This window comes from Pithys albifrons, chromosome 2 (assembly GCF_047495875.1).
Source record: "Pithys albifrons albifrons isolate INPA30051 chromosome 2, PitAlb_v1, whole genome shotgun sequence".
In the NCBI taxonomy this organism is placed as follows: Eukaryota; Metazoa; Chordata; class Aves; order Passeriformes; family Thamnophilidae; genus Pithys; species Pithys albifrons.
In genome coordinates, this window is record NC_092459.1 from 118,719,934 (window position 1) to 118,742,305 (window position 22,372).

At 45.7% G+C, this 22,372-nt stretch overlaps 1 protein-coding gene across 5 annotated transcripts in view; it reads left to right on the forward strand.

Annotated features, from left to right (window-relative positions):
• Window positions 1-18,634, forward strand: part of RIN2 (Ras and Rab interactor 2) — a 60,191-nt gene extending 41,557 nt beyond the window's left edge. For all 5 annotated transcript variants that reach the window (XM_071547590.1, XM_071547589.1, XM_071547591.1 and 2 more), the window contains 4 exons: window positions 6,506-6,811; window positions 9,167-9,298; window positions 11,313-11,476; window positions 14,120-18,634. In XM_071547590.1, coding sequence (XP_071403691.1) covers window positions 6,506-6,811; window positions 9,167-9,298; window positions 11,313-11,476; window positions 14,120-14,437 — 920 coding nt within the window. In that variant the 3' untranslated portion in view covers window positions 14,438-18,634. The remainder of the gene's footprint in view (window positions 1-6,505; window positions 6,812-9,166; window positions 9,299-11,312; window positions 11,477-14,119) is intronic.
• Window positions 18,635-22,372: the final 3,738 nt, after the last annotated feature.

The window sequence follows — 22,372 nt, forward strand, 5'->3', positions numbered from 1 at the left end:
ATTGAGCAGGGAATGCAGGCACATTTTTGCCTGCATTTCTGCAGAGTGCCGGGTATTTCACAAAGTAATACAGATCCAGTTTGTAATTTTGCCAAAGTTCAGTTTGTTGTGTCCTTTTAATTGCAAGGGTGTGGTTTAATCAGACGGTGGGTCTCCCAGGACTGGAAAAATGTTACCTGCTTTTAAATATTTCAGTATTTTGGAATAGCATGAGCTACGAAATGTTACTAAACTACACCAGTTTTTCTTCAGCAACAGAAAGTCTGACTTTGATCATGTGATTAATGCAATTAATTTATAAACTGGGATAGTTTGAACAAAGGAAGAACTTGCCTCTGAATCATCCACTGCCTCTGGTTTGAGCCTGCAAACAACTGCAGTGGATCAGGAGTGTCAGATGTTGCAAGTGTAAGCAGATAACTATGTGACAGCAAAATTTAGTCATCCCTATGGAGAGCTTTTTGTGAAGTAGCCCTGCCTGTTGTACACAGTTTTGCTTGACTAACTTTTGTGGTGGAGGTTTCTCCTCTCAGGGCATCAGCCTCGAGCTGGATGTGTGTTCTGGGATACTCCTGCTCCTTTCTGAGTCAGCCAGGCTTCACGTGAACTTAACCTGCTCAGCTCCTGAATTTCAGAACGTGCTGGGGCAGCACCCCCGGGTTTAGTGAAGCCCTTGATGTTTGGAACTTTCTGCCATGTCTCTGTAATGATCTTTGTGATTGTGGAGTTTTTCTTGTAGGACTGCATCATGGGCTCTTGTGTGTGAAAGACTTCTGTGGGCTTTTGAGTTTCCCTGGCAGGGGCCATATCAAATTGTTTAATTTCTGCAAAATCATTGGGAGAATGAATATGTGCCAGGGTTTCTAATTAGTCCTGACAGATGCCTCCTAATCTTAGCACTGTAGACTGTTAACTCTTCCTGAAGCAATGGGATTCCCAGTGTTGGGACAGAATACAGAGTAAGGCACGTGGGTCTTTATTGTTTAAGGCTGAATGCAATGTATTTTTTCAAAAGACATCCACACCTCATTTTGTGTCCATGAAATAAAGACCTGGCCTGGTCAGACAAGGCCCTGACAGTCCACAGCTGCTTGAGCAGCATGTTTGGGAGTTTTTGTTTGTATTTCCTCTTTTCCTGGCTTTGAAGAGAAAGGAGTCAAGTTGACTGTTGTCACTTTGCCAGGTGGGACCAAACATGTGAACAACTTCAGTCTCAATGCTACAATTTGGGCCTGGGCCAAGAAATGACTGGTTTACATATTTTGGCAATAAGATACTACCTGACCGTGTGGGAATGTGCCTAAACAATACTGTCTGTTATTTGTTTTGTTATTTCTAATATGTAACAGGTATTTAAATGCTGAATGCTAGAAGAAGCTTGGAGAGAAGGTGTTGGCCCCTCACTGGCAGGCCATGTCTTGTTGCAGGTGTTTGAGTGTACAGAGGAGTTGCAGGTGGGCACAGCTGGAAGAACTAAACAGGATAAAGCCCAGGACTGATCCCCTTTTCAAATGTCTGTCTTGTTTGACAGTCACCAGTTGATAATTGGGTTCTCAGTGCAGTATTTTATGCACCTGTTCATGCATTCCCCCTTACGGTTATTACAACAAGACAGTATTTCTCATTTGTTTATTTGGAAGGTTCACAGAACAAGGCTATGGGTCTCAAAAAGGCTGAGCTGCAGCCCACCCCCAGCTCCCCTCCTCTTCACTAGTCCAAGTATCCCCTTAAACAAATTGGAATGGTAGGTCACTATTTCTCCTTGAAAAGCTCATGTTAGCTGTTTTTTAGAACTGTTACTTTTCAGGTGCTGATAACAGTTGTTTTGGTATTCCATTCCTCTATTCTGTTGTTCATCCTAGAATCTTTTCATCTTGAGTTGACGCTGACCAACGTGTCCCTCAGTGTGCCTCCTTTCACTGCAGGAGTGGCAGGATTGGGAAAGTGGGAAGCAGGGCAAAAGCACTGAGCAGAGGCAGAGGATCAGGTTCTCCCTTTTCTCCTCATCCCTTTGATTGGCTTTATCACTTCCTCCCTGCTCCTTTTTTTCAGTACTACTTTCAAAGACGACAAGTATTTACCACACAGCTGTGGCATGATTTTTAGTTAACCCACAACTGTTTAAAGCAGAACAAACCTAGCATGGATAACTGTGTGATTCTTTGGTGTGCTTTAGGTGGGTAAAATGTTATGCCTGGTTGCTCAGCTTCTACCACCGCTCCCTGTGCATCACCCACCTCAGTCCTGCCTCTGTTTTCAGGGTTGTGCAGATTATAAAGGAGTGTGGGTTGTGTGAGCTCTGATGTTCAAGTCTTGCTCCTTCAGAGGAGATACCCTTGTCTGCACCATGGGCTGGGCATGGGACCTTCAGGCACCCACCAAGAAATGGATACTTGGCCGTCCTGACAAGAGCTATTCTAAAATAGCTCCATATCGGTCATGGCAGTCTGTGAACTTCTAAGAGATTAGAACAATCCAGAGCAAAGCAAGTGCAGTGTGGCCAGGTGTCTTGCATGTGCACAGTGTGGTATTCCAAAGCAGCCTCCTGGTTTCAGCTCCCAGGCAATGTTATTGTGCAGGACGGTGCCTTTTTGTGGTGCTTCTCAGGCTTGCTCAGTCTCTTACTGCCCCCTGCCCTTTCTGATCAATGGTTTGACTATCAGAGGTGATAAATAGGGTTTGTGCATAAAACAGGGACTGGAATCTGCCAGATCATCTCAGTGGACCAGCAACAGTTTGTAAACTGGGAGCCTGGAAAAGGTGCACATGCCTTTGAGGCAGTAGGAGGAGGTGAGGGCTGTAAAGAGGCTGGGCAAGGACACTGGGCATGACTCACATGTTGTCCTCTCTAGATGCAGACTTGTGTGGTTTGCAGCAAAACAAAAATAGCATGTCAGCACAGGATACAGATGTATTTCCACAAGTCACAACGAAACTCGCTGGCTCGCCTTTACAATTCATTTATCAAAGCACTTCCAGTTCCCATTTTGAGGCTAGAGGCTAATTATAAGTGTCACTTCAGGAACAATACACGGTGTTCAGCTCAAATCATATTTAGTTAAAAAAAAATCCAGAGAGTGCCTATTTTGATTTTGGAGTGTTAACCACCCTGGAAGGATATTTGAAATCATGTAGCTGAAGGGAACAGAAATTTTTGTTGCTGATTTGCATCTGTTAAGGTAAAAAATCAGTGCTCAATTCACAACTTAGATGCTAATTTGCTGGGAGACCCTCATGTACTTCTTTGTGACCAGTAGAAGTTACACAATGAAAACTGCTGCTGGATGGGAATTGGTTTATGGGGTCATATCCAGAAACACCTTTATCTGAAAGGGGCCAGAAACAGCAGCTCAGTTCAGAAGAAAAGTGAGATAGTTGGATGGTCGGACCCTAAACTTACCTGTGACACCAAATATTTTTCTAAAACCCTGATCACAAATATTGCTGTACTTCCAGGCTTTAATACTAATACAAAATTTTTACAGGTTTTGTATGAATTAGGGTACATATGGGTCTTATTTTTGACCACTAAAAAAACATCCAGCCCTTATCAGTCCAGCTGGTTTTAGCCTCATCAGATTGATCAATTCTGCCACTTTTTCATTTGTCAGCAGAACTCAGTTGTACTTATGTCTAGGCCAAGAATTTGTAAGGAAGAAGAAAAGTTTGTGTTGTTTTAAGGGGGGTTTTGTGTTTGGTTTGCTGGATTTCTCTTTTTTGTGTTTTTTTTCTTTGTTTTGTTGAACCCTGTGTAGAGCTTTGTACACAGCTACCTGATTTTTATGCTCCCTTCCTCTGTGCTGCCTCAAATCGATTGAAGTTTCCAGAGAAATTGTGAATTCTGATAGAGTAAATTTCAAAGCCATTTCCAGGCACTGCTTTTGGAGCCTGTGACAAATTGCAAATATGAAAGAACAGCTCCTCACTATCTTGCACAGCTGTAAAAATCTGCAGTTATCTATGGGAGACACAATGCATGTCCAAGGGTTGAGGGCAGGAGACCTGGGCCTCCCACTTCTCACGTAGAAATAACAAGCCTGGTCCCAGCCAAGGACCAGGGCTTGGGGAAGGAATTTTCTCTCCCAGCAGACTCCAGTTTGTGTAGCCCCTGGGTAGGTACTGCAGCTCCCTCCATGCTGTTCCTGAGCCCTGCAGAGGAAACCTGGTGAGTTTTCTGATCTCCCTTCCAGGCTGGATGCTCCCTTGGGAGCAGACTGCGGGCTCTGAGCACGTGTGCTGAACTCTTCAGAATGTCCTGAGCCTCCTGGGACCAAGTGTGGTGATGACCCCACATTACTGAGTTGGAGGATGGCTGATGCTTCTATTCACGTGCAGAACTTCCCGAGGAGACCTGTGGGAGTTAAAATTTCATGGAGATAGAATTCTCTCACTTTGCATAATGTTTAGCAGCACCAACTGCTTTAATAAATGAGACCAGGTGGTTGGAATGCAAACTGCAGAGATATTCCTCTTACAGGTGAAGTAGTTGGTGTCTTTCCTATTTAAAAACTCAGGCAGTAGCAATGAGGCAAACTGAACTGTCAACAAAAAAAATCATCAGTGAAGCTAGCAAGGAGCTGTGTGTGCCCTCCAGACCTTTAGCTAGCCAACAAACCCATGGGTGAGTCTTGTGCATTTCTCTTGGTGGAAAATTGTTTCTGTCCCTGTGCAGAAGGGTGATGAGTCTGCCTACCTGGCAGTGGTGACCGTGTGGCTCTCCTGAGTATAGTAGGGAAGGATCAGTTGTTTGAAGTGTTGCCCCTTGCTAATGTCTGATTAGTGGCCCTGCTCTGGTGGGAAGCTGGATCCAGCCCTGTGTGAGAGGCCACCCAGAATACGTGTCAGATTGATAATGCCTTCAGTGGTGGCCAGAGGGAAATGCAGAACATCAGCAAATGCTGCTGTTCACGGTCACGCTGTGTCCACTCGGCAGGTTCACAGTCTCTGTTGTGAGGGACAGCCCAGATGTGTTTAAAACATCTGGGAATGAAACAGACCCAGCTTTGTCCCTCCATTAGGGTCTCCAAAGGGGAAGGGGTCAGATCAAGTTCCAGAAGCCCCAGCAGAACTGGGGCAGGGGGAGATGGAGCTCCCAGTAGAGCTGCAAGTTTGGGATTGCATACCAGTCAAACAAGGAATAATGTGACTCAGAAAGCCAAGGCACCATAAGAGGAGGAGTGTGGCAAGAGTGTGTGAGAAAAACAGGTCTGAAGACCCAAAAGGGAAAAGGGATGGACACAAGGATAATATAAATAAAATCATGAAGAAAAGTAAGAAAACAGAAATAGGTAATGCTTGTTTGGAGAGTGTGGGTGTGTGTAAATCCCAAGCCTTAGAAATAGTATGTGATTTTTCAAAAAAAGGGAGGGGAGGCAGGGAGAAAACAAAGAGACTGCAGTCTAAGAGAAAGGCAGAAGTACAGGCAAAGAACCTGGAAGGGGCAGGAAGTTTAAGGATACTTTAGTGGGTCACCATTATTAGCAGGAATGTGCACTGCTGGATTGTATAAGCGTGTGATCTGGCAGTGACAGTGTCTCTCCTCTTTCTGCTCTTGGTCCTTCTGCTCCCCTGCCTGCTCTGGGCTGTGCTCCTCAGAGCTGAATGTTCTCCACTATGGAACAAATAACTGATGTAATCTAATAATTCATGTAAAGCATGTTGCCGTATGGACACTGATGCGGTTGCTGTCAGGATGCTGGGAAAAGGAATTACCTTATGAAGTAAAGATCTGCAGAGAAAATGTTTAGTAAAGAGCTTTCTTTGTTGATGTAGTTCATACTTCAAACCTGGAGAAATGAGGGTTAAAACAAAACTTGAGTAGAACATGAAGTTTAAAAAAAACCCCTAAGTTGGTGGTTACTGTGTCATGTGCACACTAGTGCCAACCAAAGAACTTCCAACTTGATGACAAAGCTGTATATAAGCCTGGATGATGAAATCTGAAGCTGGAAAAACACAGCTTGGTTTTCATTTATAGTTGAAAGCCCATAATCTGCTCAGCTTCGTAAAAATCATGACAAAGTTTTAGGAAACCTTGGTTAAGTTCTAGTTTCCAAAGGAAACTATGCAAAAAGGATGGGCTTTAATACCGAAGCAGACAAGAATCATGTTTTTATGATATTGACTGTGTTTTATTTTAAATTTGGGAGTTAAAGGCTAAGGTCAAAGTAAAATAAAACTTGAAGACTTCTGACCAACAAAAGAAAAACTTAACCAGAGCCACAGCTTCCTTGTTTTGGTTTGGTTTTGGGTTTTTTTACCATCTGTAGTCCCTTTTTGTGGGTGTTTTTTTTTTATTCACCAGCTACCATAAATGTCAATGGAATACAGATTCTGCCCTGCCTCTTGTTTTCTTTTTAACAAACATCTGGAAACTCAGCTTGTGTAATCAGTAGGCCTTAGCCAGTAGTTTTTGCTCTACAGTCTCTCTTTAGGGAATGGTTATATTAATATTGGCTCTGCTTTAGAGGAGGAAGTCAGCTGGCCTTGTGTTTTCCCGTTGCAGATGTTGTCCTGGAGAAGGCCATGCATAAGTGCATTCTGAAGCCATTGAAGGGTCACATTGAAGCAATGCTGAAAGAGTTTCATACCACAGATGGTTCCTGGAAACAGCTCAAGGAAAACCTGCAGTTGGTGCGGCAAAGGAATCCTCAGGAACTGGGTGTGTTTGTTCCAACACCAGACTTTGTGGACGTTGAAAAGATTAAAGTCAAGTTCCTGACTATGCAGAAGATGTATTCACCTGAAAAGAAAGTCATGCTGCTGCTGAGAGTTTGCAAATTGATTTACACTGTTATGGAGAATAACTCAGGTATCGTGCTTCTTGTAGTTCAAGTTCACTGATATTCTATACCTGGCATTGTCTTTTACAGGAATCAGACTGCAGATAGATCTCTTCCTGGAGCTCTTGTAACATCTCCTCTCCCTTGTGAGAGGGATTCTTCCTCTCTGCTTCTTCTCTGCTATCTCTAATGCATCTGGTAGCACATCTTACAAACTCAGTGTGAGAAGCAGCTAAAAAAAAAGAGCAGCTTTGCAAAACTGTAGGTTGTTCAAGTTGGTTGTCAGAAAGGCTGTCCTGTGAGCCTTGAATTTGACACTCCTTCTAAATTAGTATTTTTCTGCAAATTGTAATAGAGATGACACCCTATATTTAGCTGTAGTAATTCAATAGCATGTATGCAATATGCCAGCTACAGGATTCTGTGTTAATGGGTGGAGAAAAGCAGCTTCTAACCTGGTATTTTTGGCTTGCTGTGCCTCTGAGTGTTCTCATTTGAACACACTGTCATGCTTTTGGAACAGAAGACATCTATTTCTGAACTGCAGCAAGAATCCAAAATGGCCTTTGAAATCTAAATACAGAAGTGGCACTGCACACCAGTTAAGACCTGCTGGCACAATTAAAATGCTGTGCTGAGTGGCCTGAATTTATAGATGCAACTCTGACATCTTCTCATGTGCTGCTGTCACAGGTCACAAGCTGAGGTGAAGCAACGCTGTGGTAGGGGGAGATTTTTTCCCCTAAGTGAGGATAAGCTGCTGCAGGTGGTTGGCAGGTTTCTTTCTAAGGGAGCACTGAATATCCAGCTGATTGTGGTGCTGATTAAGACACTTAGTTTCTTTTGAGATTTGAGATGAATGGTGAAAGCTCACAGGTACTTTTGCGAGATTTAGGACTGAGCCTCGTGCCCAGCTTACTATTTCTGTGCAAAATCCTCCATTTCAAAAATGGATATAGGAATCTAGGCCTGGAGTTCTCTGAACTCCTTTCTCCACGATGTGTTATCACATTGAATAAGGTATTTTCAACATTCAGGAGAAAAATATTGAGAGGCTGCTGCTGGTGCAGTGCTACACTGAGGGGCTTGGATTAGGATGTGGCAAATGCTCATTGGGCTGTCTTGTCTTGTTATCTGAAGTTTGTAAAACATGGCACTGAGCCAGCAGCTGTTGAAGTATCTGCTTTGCTACACACTCTCAGACAGAGACAGGTGTGTTACCTGGAGGGTTTTCCTCAGCTGTAACTTCAGTTTCACCAGAGCACTAAGTGGGCTCATGATTTTGAGTGACCATCACACCAGTTCTGCAGTGAACACTGTTTGACCAGACCCAGAGATCTGGGCACGTAGGAATTTCTAAACAGCAAGTCTGAATGCAGTGAGGGTGCCAGCAGCACAGACAGGCCTGGGTGCAGCCTGGTCTTGGTGTGCTCCCTGCGTGCTGCTACTGCCAGGGATGCCTCACTGGCTACTTGGGAATTACCAGAGAATCACAGAATCATTTGAGTTGCAAGGGACCTTAAAGCTCACCCAGTTCCAACTCCCCTGCTGTGGGCACCTTCTGCTAGACCAGCTGGTTCACAGCTCCATCCAGCCTGGCCTTGGACCCTTCCAGGGTTGGGGCAGCCACAGCTTCTCTGGGCAGCCTGTGCCAGGGCCTGCCCACCTCACAGGGAACAACTTCTTCCTAATATCTAATCTAAACCTCTTGACTCCTCCAGTTTAGAGGAATCTAAACCTCCTCTTTCAGTTTTAAGCCATTGCCTCACGTCCTATCCCTCCAGGCTGTGGTAAATAGTCTCTCTCTGTATTTCTTGTAGGCTCCCTTCAGGTACAGGAGGCCTTGCTCATTCATGTTTTTAACTATTCTAGGTTGAGAAAATGAGCTCAGTTTCCTTGTCAAATTTACTACTCTGTTATATTCATGCTTCTCTGCTGTGGGGTTCAGACTCAGAAATTGGTCTGTGTGTCTGGATCCTTCAAAAAATGTAATCCCTGGATGTTTAAAAAAAATGCCTGTTCATCTTCTCTTAGGCAGTGATAGAAGTGCCAGGTGGAGGTCAGGTCAGATGGGCATGGGAGCATTTGAGAGTTCCCCAGCTGAGCTGGTGCCAAGGCCAGTCCCTGTATTTCCCTTGCATGCCATAAGGTGTGCACCATCAGATCTGTGCTTGGTGGACAGGACAGGGCAAAGCTGGTGTTGCTCTCCTGCCCAGTGAGTGTCAGGTGACATTGTCTGTGCTGCACGTTGGGGACAGGAGACTCAAGAGCAATATGAATATACTGGTGAGAGAGAGAAGGCACAAAATAATGCTTTGCTTTCAAACACACCAGTTGGTAAAAGGGTGTGGCTTGTCTCATTGTTTGTGTTCTCTTCAACCCAGGGAGGCTGTATGGAGCTGATGACTTCTTGCCTGTTCTGACATACGTGCTAGCCCAGTGTGATATGCTGGAGCTGGATACTGAAATTGAGTACATGATGGAGTTGCTGGATCCATCTTTGCTGCATGGAGAAGGTAATCTATTTATTTTTTATTAGAACTGAGTGCAGGACTAGTGAAGGGTGGTTCTTCCTCTTAGCACAGTTGCTGTTCACCTTGAATAGAAATCCTTTTAAAGGGAGGCCTAATGTAAGTGATGTCAAGAGTGTAACAGGAGACTCTCATAACCATTTCCACCTTAAGAGAAAGGAAAAGCTGGTTGGCTTGCAGAGCACAGGCCCCAGTGCCCTGGAAATCTCCTGCTGTCCACTGCCTCATGAGCAAGTAGGTTGTTGCCAGCCCACTGTGAATTAGCCACAAAGGTGCACTGTGCAGGTGCTGAATGTCATCGCCCTTCTCTGCCTCCCTACAGTATTTATAGGGCAGCAGCAATCAGTTAAATTGTGGGGCACACGGTGGGACTTGGGAGAGGTGCTCTGTGAAAACTGAGGCCCTTCTTTGCTCCTCTGGGGGAAGTGATTCTGAGAATTTTGTCCCTCTTTAATGATCTTTACTTCTTCCCAATGTTTGATTCTCCTGAAGTATTTTTATGAGCCCCAGGAATTGTGTTTCCTAAGGCAGTCTTGAATGATGGTTAAAGTTTGTTAGAGGCTTGGAAATCTCCCTCCTTGCTGTTTTCATGGTGACATTTTTACCACCTTCTGCAAGGCCCTGGTAGGCCTCAGAATCTACAGGTTGATGAGGAATTTTAAAGGTTCTTGTGAGCAAGCTCAGCTGTATATTTAGGTGTACATGTATGTTTCCTATTCCTGCCATCTCTTGGCTTGCTGGAATTGCTGTATTGTCTTACATGCTGGTGTGCCTGAGAGAATTTGTGCCATGATTCCTCCAATTTGGAACTAGTCTGTTCCTTGCTTTGTGTCCAGAGCATCCTCAACTGCATTTTTCAGGAACCTCAACATGGGAAATACAGGAGATGTGAAGCTGGGGATCATTAACGTGCTTCAAAGGCAGAAATATTTACTGGACTATTAAGTCATATTGTTTTTAAAGCAGCAAAAGAAGTCTGGCCATTGGCTGGTCCTGTGTTTGAACTATACTGTGCAGGAAAAAGTGTTCAGTGCTTTGGGGTTGTGCATTCCAACTGTAACTCATTGTCCAATTTGTCTCATTGGTTGTGTACGTATTTTATGTATTAATCTTGTTGCAGAGCTAAAGGCTATGCGGGGATTCTGTCTGTAATACAGAAAATATTACTGTGGGCATGGAATGCATCTTTCAGCGTCTCCCTGAATGGCCTGTGCTGCCTCTTACTTGGACGTTCCCACTCAAATAGTTACACTGAAAAAAAAAGGACAGCATGTCCTTAGTTTCTCCTGTTTGCTGAGAACTATTACCTCCTGTTGAGACTCCTTTTCCTTTGGAACCTGCTGCTTCTTTTGTATGTTGACAACTCAGTGTGGCTTTAACTTCTTCTCCACTCATGTAATAAAGGTGGAGCATGTGGGACTGTACACATCATCTCCTGAACTAGTTGGACTTTAGGAGGAATGCTAAGAAGGTGACAGATCAGTCTTCCTTTTAAAAACAAAGAGAACTCTTTGAAATGATTCCAGAGTACAAATCTCACACTCAGTTTTTGCTTTACTGCCATTAATGAGGGTTGCTTTTAAGTTGCTGAACAGTGGTAGATTGTCTTTTGCTTTGTTTAAACAGCTATGTTTATTTCATCCACATCTGAAGCTTGGGAAGAAAACAAATCAGTGTTTGAAACGTTTGTAGAAACACTCAGGAGTAAAGGAGTAACAGGAGTCAAATTTAAGTGACTAGCTGTCCTGAGCAGTAGTGGACACAGAGGCATTGCTTGGTAATGTGGAGCACATGCAACCACTGCATGTCCCTCAGCAGCTGAGAACACACCAGCCAGGATTTTGCAGGCCAGTGAGCTGTTTGCCTTTACATATAATTATTTTGTCAATCAAGTACAGGGACTTTAATATGTGTGTGTATGTATTTATATATATTAAAAAGTGCCTATACTGCTGAGTGTGAGCACTCTGAGAAGTTCCTGCCTTGCTGTCCTTCACAGGGGGGTATTACTTGACCAGCGCTTACGGAGCCCTTTCCCTGATCAAGAATTTCCAGGAAGAACAGGCTGCACAGCTGCTGAGCTCAGAGGCCAGAGACACTCTCCGGCAGTGGCACAAGAGGAGGACAACTAACAGGACAGTACCTTCTGTTGATGACTTTCAGGTAAAACTTAGGGCTGAAATAAAAACTGAGATGATTGTCATGTTGGAAATGCTCATTTGAGCAATATGATTCATAGTGATTTCCTCAAGGTGGAGCAAAGCAGTGCTGGGATTATGTCTGGCAAATTTGCCTCTGTTTTGAAATCCTTGCACTTTATCAAAGAGTTTGATTATGATGGTGTAAAGAAATCACTAAATAATGGAGCTTTGTCACTCTCCCTTCCAAGTCCTGCTGAGTGAGGACAAGCTGAATTGTGTCTTAGATTCAGCTTCTTTATATGCTTTACTGATAGAAAGATCAAATCCAGATGTTCAGTGGTCTAAAGCAGCAGGACTCCCCAGTAGCCAGAGGTGGCATACAGCAAGTAACAGAAAGGAGAGGGGGGAGAAAAGTTTACCTACAGTTTTAAAGTGTAAGCAGGCAGTAAAGTGCTGTAATATTGATGTCTTCATGTCTCTTTGTGTTTTTTTCCTTCCCCTGCATTTTGTACTGCTCTTTCAGAGTAGGACAGTACCTTCAAATGAAGAATAACGTCTTACTCCATCTTTTAAAACCAGGTCTGCATCTTTTATGTGCTGTTGACTGACTATTCAGATGCAGCAGTTTGAGGACTGAAGCAAGAAGGATGTTGGAATAGAGAAGAAAGGATTTACTCTGTTGTGTTCAGTTGTTCACAGTTAGGAAGAGAACAGATCAGCAGACATTCCAAACCATGGCCAGTGCACAAAGCTAGTCCATCATGCTGGGATCCATCTTGTGTTCTTCTTACCTGTCATTAGGTGTCAGATTCAAGTAGCTTGACTCTTTGTTCTTTCTGGCAAGGCACTGCATTTCTCAAAGGAAAATCCAACACCTGTTTCTGCTGGATGACAAAATTACAGAAGATTCTTTCAACAGGATCTTCTATATTGTTTCATCTTCTCTTTCTCTGCAAATGGACTTCCAAGCTCAGTGTACAGCTGGATGCAGGAAGAGGGGGCAGGGGGAGAGCTGTCACTGAGTGTGTCCAGTGCTGCTCCTCCTGCTCTTTCTTTCAAAGAGAGCCTCCAATCAGTAGGTCACACCACTTCCAGGCAATGCTTGGCACAAATTCAAGCATTCTTCTGTCTGCTCAGAATGCCAGTTTTCTCTCTTTCCTCCAAGTTCTGCAGTCCTGAAGTGAAGCACCTTTCCTCCCCCTAGTGTGTGATACTACTGGAGCTCAACTCACCTTTCCAGAATTGAACCAGGGTGTGCTTATGGCATTTCTGTGATGCAATCTCACAGCCTTATCAGCTTTTAGGCCCTGAGAGGCTGCCTCTCCTCCTTGCCCAAAAGGATGGAAAAGCAAAAATTGTGGGTTTTGATGATTATTAAATACAATTTCTGATACTACATAAATAATTTCAGTACTTGGTGTATGAATTACAGGCATTTTTACAAACTTCAGCCTGTTCTTCAAGCAGTCCTGTCCATCTAAAAGCACATGCCTTTAAAAACAGTGTAGTGCTTTTTGCCTTAACTAGGGATGGGGTTTTTTGATGATTTCGTCACGCTGGGTAACAAAAATGGGTTCAGTCAGATTCAGTCCCAGTTGTTTCAGTTCTGTTGCAGAGTTTCAATGTTTGTCTGCATGCTATGAGGAATTACTTCATTAAAGACAAGACTGCTCTTTGGAAGTTGTGTCATATGAACATTCTTCTCAGTCCTAGCATTTTAGTATGAAATGTAAATTTTTACCACTGTGGTTTAGCAGGCTTAACTTATTCAGCTTACAAACTATAGGTACCAGCTCAGTCAATAAACAGGTCTTTCTCAATGGATTTTTTCCTGCCTCCTTTAATGTTACTGCTTTTTAGCCTTTAATTGCAGCCAATTTTTCTTTTAGAACAAACAAACTGCATATGAGAGCTGGCTGCTCTGTTCGTGTGTCCAAAAGTTTTTTGGGGTTCCCCCCTCTCATTTCTTGCTCTTTATTTCACTTTTTAAATGCTTTCTGAAGGGTAGAACTGCATTTTCTCCTAGGGCATATTTGGAATGTATCCATTTTATCAGAGTTGTGGGCATGTGTCACTTTCTACAGAGAACAAAATTCCAGCTTTTGCCTTGAGATCATATGGATTTACTCAAGTGCTGCAGAGTAGATTTTCTTTCTGCATCCATCTAAGCCCTTTTTAAAGAAAAAGAAGATGGTGTCGTGTGAAGCTTGGCTGTGCCAGGCTTAGAGTGCAGCCTGTTTGGCCCACAGCAGCCTGTGGATCAGCCCCGTGTGTGCTGGGCCCTTGTTTCTGGCTGACAGGCTGCAGGAGGGCTCTGCTTCCTGGTTCTGGCCCGGCAGGGGCACATCAGCTCTCAGCTGAGCTGCCTCCAACCTGTTTGGCTTCACACCACTTTGTTTCCTGGTCAGGAGTCCCAGTAAAGCCACTGGCATTTCCCATGTGATTGCAGAGTTGGAGGGTGTGCCAAGGGAAGGAGGGTGTCTGGTGTGCCCACTGCAGGCCTGCTGCAGTCCTGGGGCACAGGGTGGCCACAGTGTGCAGGAATCATCAAGGTGGGTGTTTCACAGCGTGGACATGGAGAGACTTGCTGCTTGGGGCTGACTTTTCAGTTTGCAGAGAGTGAAGAGTTTTTTAAGTTTCTGATGCCAGTTTTCTCATTCTGCAGAACTACCTTCGTGTTGCATTCCAGGAGGTGAACAGTGGATGCACAGGCAAGACCCTGCTAGTGAGGCCATATATCACTACCGAAGACGTGTGTCAGCTTTGTGCTGAAAAATTTAAAGTGGACAATCCAGAAGAATACAGCCTGTTTCTTTTTGTTGATGACACCTGGCAACAACTGACAGAGGACACCTTCCCTCAGAAAATTAAGGCCGAGTTGCACAGCCGGCCACAGCCCCAGGTCTTTCACTTTGTCTACAGGCGCATTAACAGTGACCCATACGGGGCCATTTTCCAAACCAGCAATGACTCGCCATCTTAAAACCAGCAACTTGGCATTTTAATCTCTGTTTCTTGGTAACTGTTAAAAACATCTTTGCTGCTGCCTTCCTTAGGAGCTAAAACATGTCTTAAACCATAATGCCTAGTAAAACACATGCTGGCATCTCTAGCACTGCTTACAAAACCCATGTACACCATGCACATGGCCAGGTATGCAGAATATTCTACCAGCATGTTTGAGGGAACACCCAGGAGGCCACATTTCTTGTACCACAGGCTCTTCTGCAGCATATTATGCCATGGCCTTTCACAGGCCTCTGCTGTAGTGAGCAAAAATCTATTTTCTTACACTCATCATTTAGTTAAATGTCATTTTGATTTCAATCTGTGTGTTAGACAAGTATTTCAGGAAACTGGCTGGTATGAGCTCACTTTTGCCAGCAGGAGTTTGACAAGACTGTCCGATGCAGGGCATCAGTTAACTCATAATTACCTGGATGATTGCATCCTTTTCTAATTTTTTTTATTGCAAAAAATCGTCATGTTTAGATATATATATATACATATATATATCTCTCATAGAAATTTTATAGCAGTTGCAGGTAAACTGTCAGGGTTGGTTTTTTAAATATTTTTTTAACTATAACGTATTCTATAATTATGCATGTGATTTTAACATTTAATATACAAGAATGAATCTCTTGCTGGTTTTAGAGTAATGCATTAAAAGTCTATGTGGTTCTCTTCCTATTCTAGGAGAGTTCTTACATAACTTCTGTTATCTGTAAGAAGATTGTAACATCGGCACTGCCGATTTCAGTGCCTTTACCTGAACTTGTTCTATTGTTGTCTGTATTATTGTTTATATGCATTTTTTTAGACAGAACTAGAGGACTGGATGAGAAAATGAAAAGGTTTCAGGGGAGGGGAAAAGAATGTAGAGAACCTCATTCAGGATTAAAATCTGTCAGTCTGCTGGTTCAGGCTCCTTGCAGAAAATGGTGAAGGAGGTTGGTAAGGAACTTGAGTGAGGCAGTAGTGTGGGTTTGCAGAAGGATTGTACAGCACCTATCCCAGGTACTACTTATATTAGCAGAGGATTAAATACATCAGTAATGTGAAGAAGAACACTATTTTGTACAGTTTGTTGCCTCCATCCCAGCTTGTGTTGGACTGAAGAACACGTTCCAGCATTTCCTGACACTGGTGAGCCGGGAGGGCCAGCCCTGCATGGGCAGAGCTCAGTTGGGGTTTGCTGTGTGTGTTGTGGGGGCTTGGCCCAGCCAGTCCCTGGCGTGGCTGATGCTCTGCACCCACCTGAGACGGGCAGGGCTGCTGCCTTAGGGAGACATGGAGCTGCCCCAGATCTGCTCTGAGGGGTGGAACATCAGGCAGGTGACTGCAGCCATCCCACAGGCAGCACGAGTGTTGGACATCCAGCGCTGCAGTGTTGGGTCAGTTTGCCTTGACCTGAGACCCCTGGCACGGGTCTGTCTGTCAGTTTGTAAATGTGGAGTGTTGCACATTATAATACATTGCAGTGCTGAACTAGAATTTGGGATGTTGTGTGCTGTGGGGTTTGGGGGGAACTTCTGTGTTTCTAAAGGGTTCACACGGTAAAGTTTTGTGTACAAATGACTCTGATGCTACTGCTTCTTGTGCTGCTTGACCCACTCTAAAGTCTTTGCAGAGGAAGGAGCTGTGCTTGACCTGAAGGGTTGGTGGAAGCCACAGGCAGAGCTCAGGTGCTGAATAACCTTTGATGACGTGAAGGCTGACGTTCAGTACTAAAGAAAATTCCACTATTTCCGTAAGACTGCAACACTGACAGGAGGGAAGGACTGAGGCAGAGTATAAAGAAACTAAGAATTTCAGGAGGGAAACAAAAGAAAGCTCAGAGTGCAAAAAGGGAAATGTGTGCCCCAACTGCCTCAAGACAGTTTTGCTGTCTGTTCTTATGCAATTGTGTCTTCTGAAAATTAGAACATTTTATTCCTTATGTGTGCAAAACACTTCTTACTTCTCATAATGCCAGGAAACAGATGATAGAAAAACCTGAAGAAAATTGGACTAGTGAAAATAAGCTATTGTGTCCTCTCCAGTGTGAGGTGTTTGATGTTAGGAATTACTGAAAAGCAAGGAGGTTATAGTTTAGTTGGTCTCTCATCATGTGCATTCAGAGCATGCTGAGATATGGGGGCAAAGAAGAGCACAGATAAACATGAAATTTCCCTGAGAAAAGCTTGAGATCAGACTGTTAACTGACAGCACAGGCTGGGATTAGGGTTGAGCAGCACCAAACCTTGTGCACAGAACACATTCAGCTTCCCCCTCACGTTTCGTCAGGGGTTTGTAGCCCTGCCAAGAAACAGGTGCTGAGTTAAGGAGTGCCAGGCTGAGCCGTGATGGTGGGTGGTTCTGCCTGAGCTGGGGGTATTTACACATTCACCAGCCACACTGTATTTTGTTCCTGTTTTTCTTTCATCCTTATATCCAACTTCCCATCTCTTTTTTTCTCTCTGTGTGTCTTTTGTGTCATTTTCTTGTCCTTTCTGCTCCCCATCCCATTCCCTATCACTACTGTGCTCTCATTCTTGTTTTTCTCATAGATAAGTATTCAGTATTTGTTTAATAAATACTTCTTAATCCCTTTTCCCTGTTCTCTGTCCTACTTTTTGTCTCCATGTCTCAGTCCCTGTTTGCATCTTTACCTTTCTTTCCTTCTTTCTCACCTTTTTCTGTGTCTGTCCTGCACCATGATCATATTTCTTTGTGGATCTCACTGTCCTTTTCCCTGTGCCTTTCTGCATCATCTCCTCACTCCTCCTTCTTCCTTGTACTTTTCTCCTTCTAACCCTCTGTGCTACTGGTCTGGACACCTCTTGTCCTGGCACTGCTTGTGGGAGCTTTGGCCTGGGAACTTGAAGACCAGGTGAGAAGAGCAATGGAATTGCTTTGGCTGCTGCTGGAATCTGGTCTCTCTTTTGAAGATGTAGGGCACATTCAAGGAGAATTCCAAGACTTTGGAAATAGATGGAAAACAGTGGGAACAAAATATGAACTGGATCCCCTTTTAGTAATTCCAAAATATAAAACAGATGAAAACCCCACTAATGAAAAAGTAAATACAATAAAATGCAAAAAATAAGAATGACAATAAGAAAAGGAAAGGAAAAAAACCACATAGATTATAAAATAAAATAATAAAGGAGAAATAGAAAGAAAAAAAATTAAAATATAAGAAAAAATAGAATTAAGAGGAAAAAAACCCCAGAAAAATAAAACATAAATACATTGTGTAGAAAATAAAAGCTAAAACTAAACTAGAGTAGTTGTAGATCCCAGATTTTGCCTCCCTAGTCTGGGCTGGACTCGCCGCTGGCGCCTCCTGCTGGTGAACGCGGGTACTGCGTGTGCGCCGTGTTAGCGGGTGACACCTGCTGGCGGGACGCAGTACTGCAGGCATGGAAACCACGCGTGCGCGATGGCTGACGGAAGGAGGTACACTCATGTTTGTAGTGCCTCTCATTCTACCGTGCCCGGGGGTTCCTCGGGCCGCCCCCGCTCCGGGACGGGGAGCGGGGAACGGGCCAGGGCCCGGCGGCGCCGGCCACACCGAGCGCAGAAAGAGCGGGGGTGACGCGGTCGAGGGCGGGATTCGAACCGGTGGATTGAGAAGGAATATCTCACGCAGGAAGATAATAAAAAAACCCCACAAAATACTTAAAGAAACCAATAGAAATAACATAAAATAAAAAATATGAGTTTTTGCTGGAGGCCGACGGTGGGAGTGGAAGCCGCGGCTGTAGAAAAAGGGCCGTTCCCCCCGCGCTCGTCGATCCACCGCCTTCCCCGCTCGGGCCCCGGGCGGCAGGGGGTGGAGGGGTGAGGAGAGCGCTTGGCTGAGCTGCAGTTCCCGGCCGTGTCCGCCAAGGCAGCGCCAGCGAGGCCAAGGGGGCGGCCGAGGGCGGGATTCGAACCGGCCTTTGGTCAGAGGGAGCTCCGTCCCAGGACCGCTCGGACAGCGGGGCGGGGGCGCGGCCAGCAGGGGGCGTGCCCAGCGGGCGCGGCAGGTATGGCAGCCCTGCACGGCCCGTAATGCTAATAATGGAAAAATAATAAAATAAAATAAAAATTAGGAAAATGACATGAAAAATGGATGAGTCTCGGAAGCGTCGGTGGAACCCTATTCTCTGGCCCCGCCCATTTCTCGGCCCCGCCTGTTGCCTCACCTTTGCTCCGCCCCTTTCTCCGCCTCTCGCCCCGCCCTGCCCCCGCCCCGTGGGTTTAACTCACTCCACCTGAGCCCGTCAACTGGTCCCACCTGAGCCTCTCCACTCGCAGCCTGAAAAGCCCCTTGGCACTCTGAGCCTTTTCCCTAGACGCGGTTCTCTCGAGCAGTGTTGTTGGTCATTCTGCTGAGGGCGGTGCTTGCACAGAGAGGGTTGGCACTTTCCGTGGGCACGAAAAGCCCTCCCGGCTGGCACTGGGCTGCGCGGGTCCCGCTTCGCTGCCACTGCCGGGGCGGTTTCTGCAGCAGAGAGAAAACTCCTTGGGCAGGTGCTCTCGGGATTTCTACTTACCTGTTTCGAGGAGGACCGTCGGGGCACGGCTTGGCTCCTACGGACATGACTTAGCTGGTAAGTGCTGTCTTTCCATCTCTGTGGGAAACAGACTTGTGTTTAATGGCTTGGCAATGCCTGTCTGGCGCTGATAACCATTCCCGTGGGTTGCCGTGGCCGGAACTGCGGACCAGCAAGGCAGGGTTCGAGTGGTGAGTACAAAGCTGGGGGTAGTTCTTAGGATGCTTCTTTGGTTTTGGGGTTGTGGCATAAATGGACCAGGGTCTGCTCAAGGGCTCAGTTTCATTTGCATTGGACCCCAGGGCTGATATTTTCTCTCCCCTGGTCGTGTGGGTTCCTTTGCATCCTCTCCTTTAGGAGGGCTGGAGGCAGAGCTTTTATTTCTCCCTTGGAACTCTGGGGGAAGCAGGCTGAAACTTTTCTGGTTTTAGTGCTTTGTCTGAAGGCAAGGTTGAGGGGGAAAATACATAAAAGTAAGAGTAGTTGTTTTAAAAATCTTTGTGTTCCCCTGCCCCTGCCAAAACACTGGGAGGCACCCACCATCAGGTACCTTGTTTGAAGCTTTTTGGGGGGAACAACAAACAAATGAGATGATAAAAACCACTGAGCTGCAGACTCTGAGACAGACAGACAGAAGCACTACGTGCCATCTGTTCCTTGTGAAAGGCAGGTCCATGTGTTTCTTTAAGGTCTGAAGTGAAGAGACTTAAGGCCAGGGTTGTTTTATTGTCTTTGAAAGAGGAAAATTGGAACTAATTTATTATTGTTGTGGTTTGGCCATCTGTAAAGGAGTTCATAATTCTTTTTCTTTTTGTTCCTTCCATTTCCAGTCCTGCTCCCCTGGAACAGGTGCCTCTGGTGCTGCCCCTGTCAGTGGTGTGGTTTCTGTGGCTGTGAGAGGGTTTCCTGAGGACCCTTCCACCGGTTGCCTATTCCTGAGTGCCAAGTTAGGGCTTTAGGACAGACAGGGCACCTCAGATCCTGGGGCTTGTTTAAACCCTGCTCTCTGCTTTGTAAGTTTCTAGGGCAGGTAGACAATTTGTCTTGATATTGTAGTACAGAAAGAAATTAAGGAGGTTAAAAAGTATTGGCATTGAATTGGGAATATTCAAAGATCTTGGTGTGACAGTTCTTAGGGGTGGATTTTAAGCACATAAATCTGTGTTATTGTAGTGTAGGACAGAACAGAGTGGTGTCTGAGGGACAGGGACTGATGGAATTTGGAGCCATTCCTGCCCAGGACAGCTGTATGACCTGACTTGCTGTGTGACTTGGGGCTTCTGCCTCCTTCTGGCCTCACAAAACTGTTTGGTTCTGGAGTGAGATGCATTTTTGGGCCTTTGGGAAGAAGGGTTTGCAAGTCCCCCATGCAGTGAAGCCATGTGTGCCAAGGGGAGCTTTGACATGGTGTGTTTTTGAGAACTCCAGCTGCCTTTTGGTGAAATGGCTGGTGGGGCTTGGAGTGTTGAAGTGTCTCATCTCCGAACACTCAGCCCTTGCTCGTTCAGCATGTCACGAGGCAGGGGAGTCAGTGTGCAAGGTGGCACAGGGCTGTGTGTTAGTGCAGGGTGGCCCTGGAGCTGCTGAGAGAAGAGCCTGCTGGCCTGTGCTGGATGTTCCAGCCCTCTGAGCTCTGGGGGCCCCTGGGCTGTGCAGGTGTGATGCTGGGGCAGGGGAAGGAAGGCCTGGTTGGGAGGGATGTAGGAGCAGAGAGACACTTTGTGCTGGCTGGAAGATCTATGAAAAAAGCAAACAAACAGTAAGTTGCACTGTTTGCTCCTAGTGGAAGGAGAGAGATTTTTAAGGCATGATGTATTTCTGTTGTCCTGTTTTTTTTCCATTAGAACCTTGGGTATTTTCCCTCCTTTTTCCATGTCTGCTGTATTGGGTGTCACAAGGAGGGCTTCCTTCCTCCCGTGGGGTCTTGGGAGTTGGTGGCAGTTCTGCTTTTTCTGAAGGTGTATCCAATTGTGCTACTGAAAAGGATATTTTCTCTTCTGAAAGTATTTGATCTGGATTGACAGTACAGGTATTTCTTTAATCATGTAGCCAGCTGTGCTAAGAATTTTATTTAAAAAGTGATTCTGTTTAGAGACTTTTAGTCTTGTTTCACACAGGGTACAAAGCTGCTGGGAAAATGAACAGAGAAGGGAGCTCTTCTGCCCCTCTTTTGGGGAGCTGAGGGCAGTGGGCTGTCCTGGGGAAGGGGCTCTGTGTTTGGGGATGCAGGGAGGTCTGGCTGCTGGCAGCGAGCAGGGAGGGGGAGTGGGATCAGCAGGATGGGGGGGCCTGTGTGCAAACCAGTGGCCTCTCTGGCACTTGAAATCCTGGAGCAGGCTGAGCCTGGTGGTGGGTGGATTGCCAGGATGCAGGAGGGGATAACACAGGGGTATCAAGTTCTCTGTCCCAGGACTACAGTGTGGTGCCTCTGAGCTTGTTGTCAGCAAGGCTAAAAATGGCACTAATTACTCACTGTGGACCAATACCCCAAAGTCATCTTTTTTTTCTCTCCCATTTGCTTTCTGACTCCTCATGCAGGATTTGAGATATCCAGTCTCAGCTGTGGCTTAGGCAGAGCATGGTGGGGCCACTGGTGCCTCAGCTCACAGAATGGTGGGAGCAGCATTGGAGCAACCCTGCAGTGTCCTGGGAGCCCTGGAGATGCTGTTTCCTCTGCAGAGCTGGTGTTGTACCCCAGCTGGTGCCTTCAGCCTGTGCTCCCTGAGCTGCAGCTCCTCTGGGGGTAACCCTAAAGTGAGATGGGCAGCTGAGGAAGAAGCAAGGCTGTGTGTGGGGAGCAGCATGTTGGGAAGAGGGGGTATGAGGCATGCTGGGAATTTCTGGGGTTTTTCGCTGGTTTTCTGATTTCCTGTTTGGAAACAAATGAAACTGAAGGGACTTTCTGAATTGCTTTGTAGAGAACTGCCACCCTCATAAAATGCACAAATACTGACTTGGCTGCAGGCCACAAGATAGATACAGATAGCCTGGAACCACAAGGGTGAAGATTGTACAGGAGGGTGAGAGAGGTAATGAGGGGAGGAAGATAATGCAGGCAGGGGTAATACAGCCACTCCCTGACAGGCGACATGCGCAGACTGTTGCCACTTATGTAATTAACAGGCGGTGTTTGGCTGCCCCCCGGGCATCACCTTATAGTGAGTCCTGGCCCCACGTAGTATAATGGATGGCTGATCAATAAGGACACCAGGAGTGGGGCAGCTGAGCAACACCCATCCTCCCACTGAGCCCATTTGGTTCCGTGGAGATGCCCGCTAAGCATGGGGGCTGTCCAGCTGCTGCCCATCCTGGTAGTCCTGGCCTGTCTGCTCCAGTGAGCATCAGGGATAGTGAGTAAGCCCTGAACCATCAACTGTTTTGCATCCTTATGT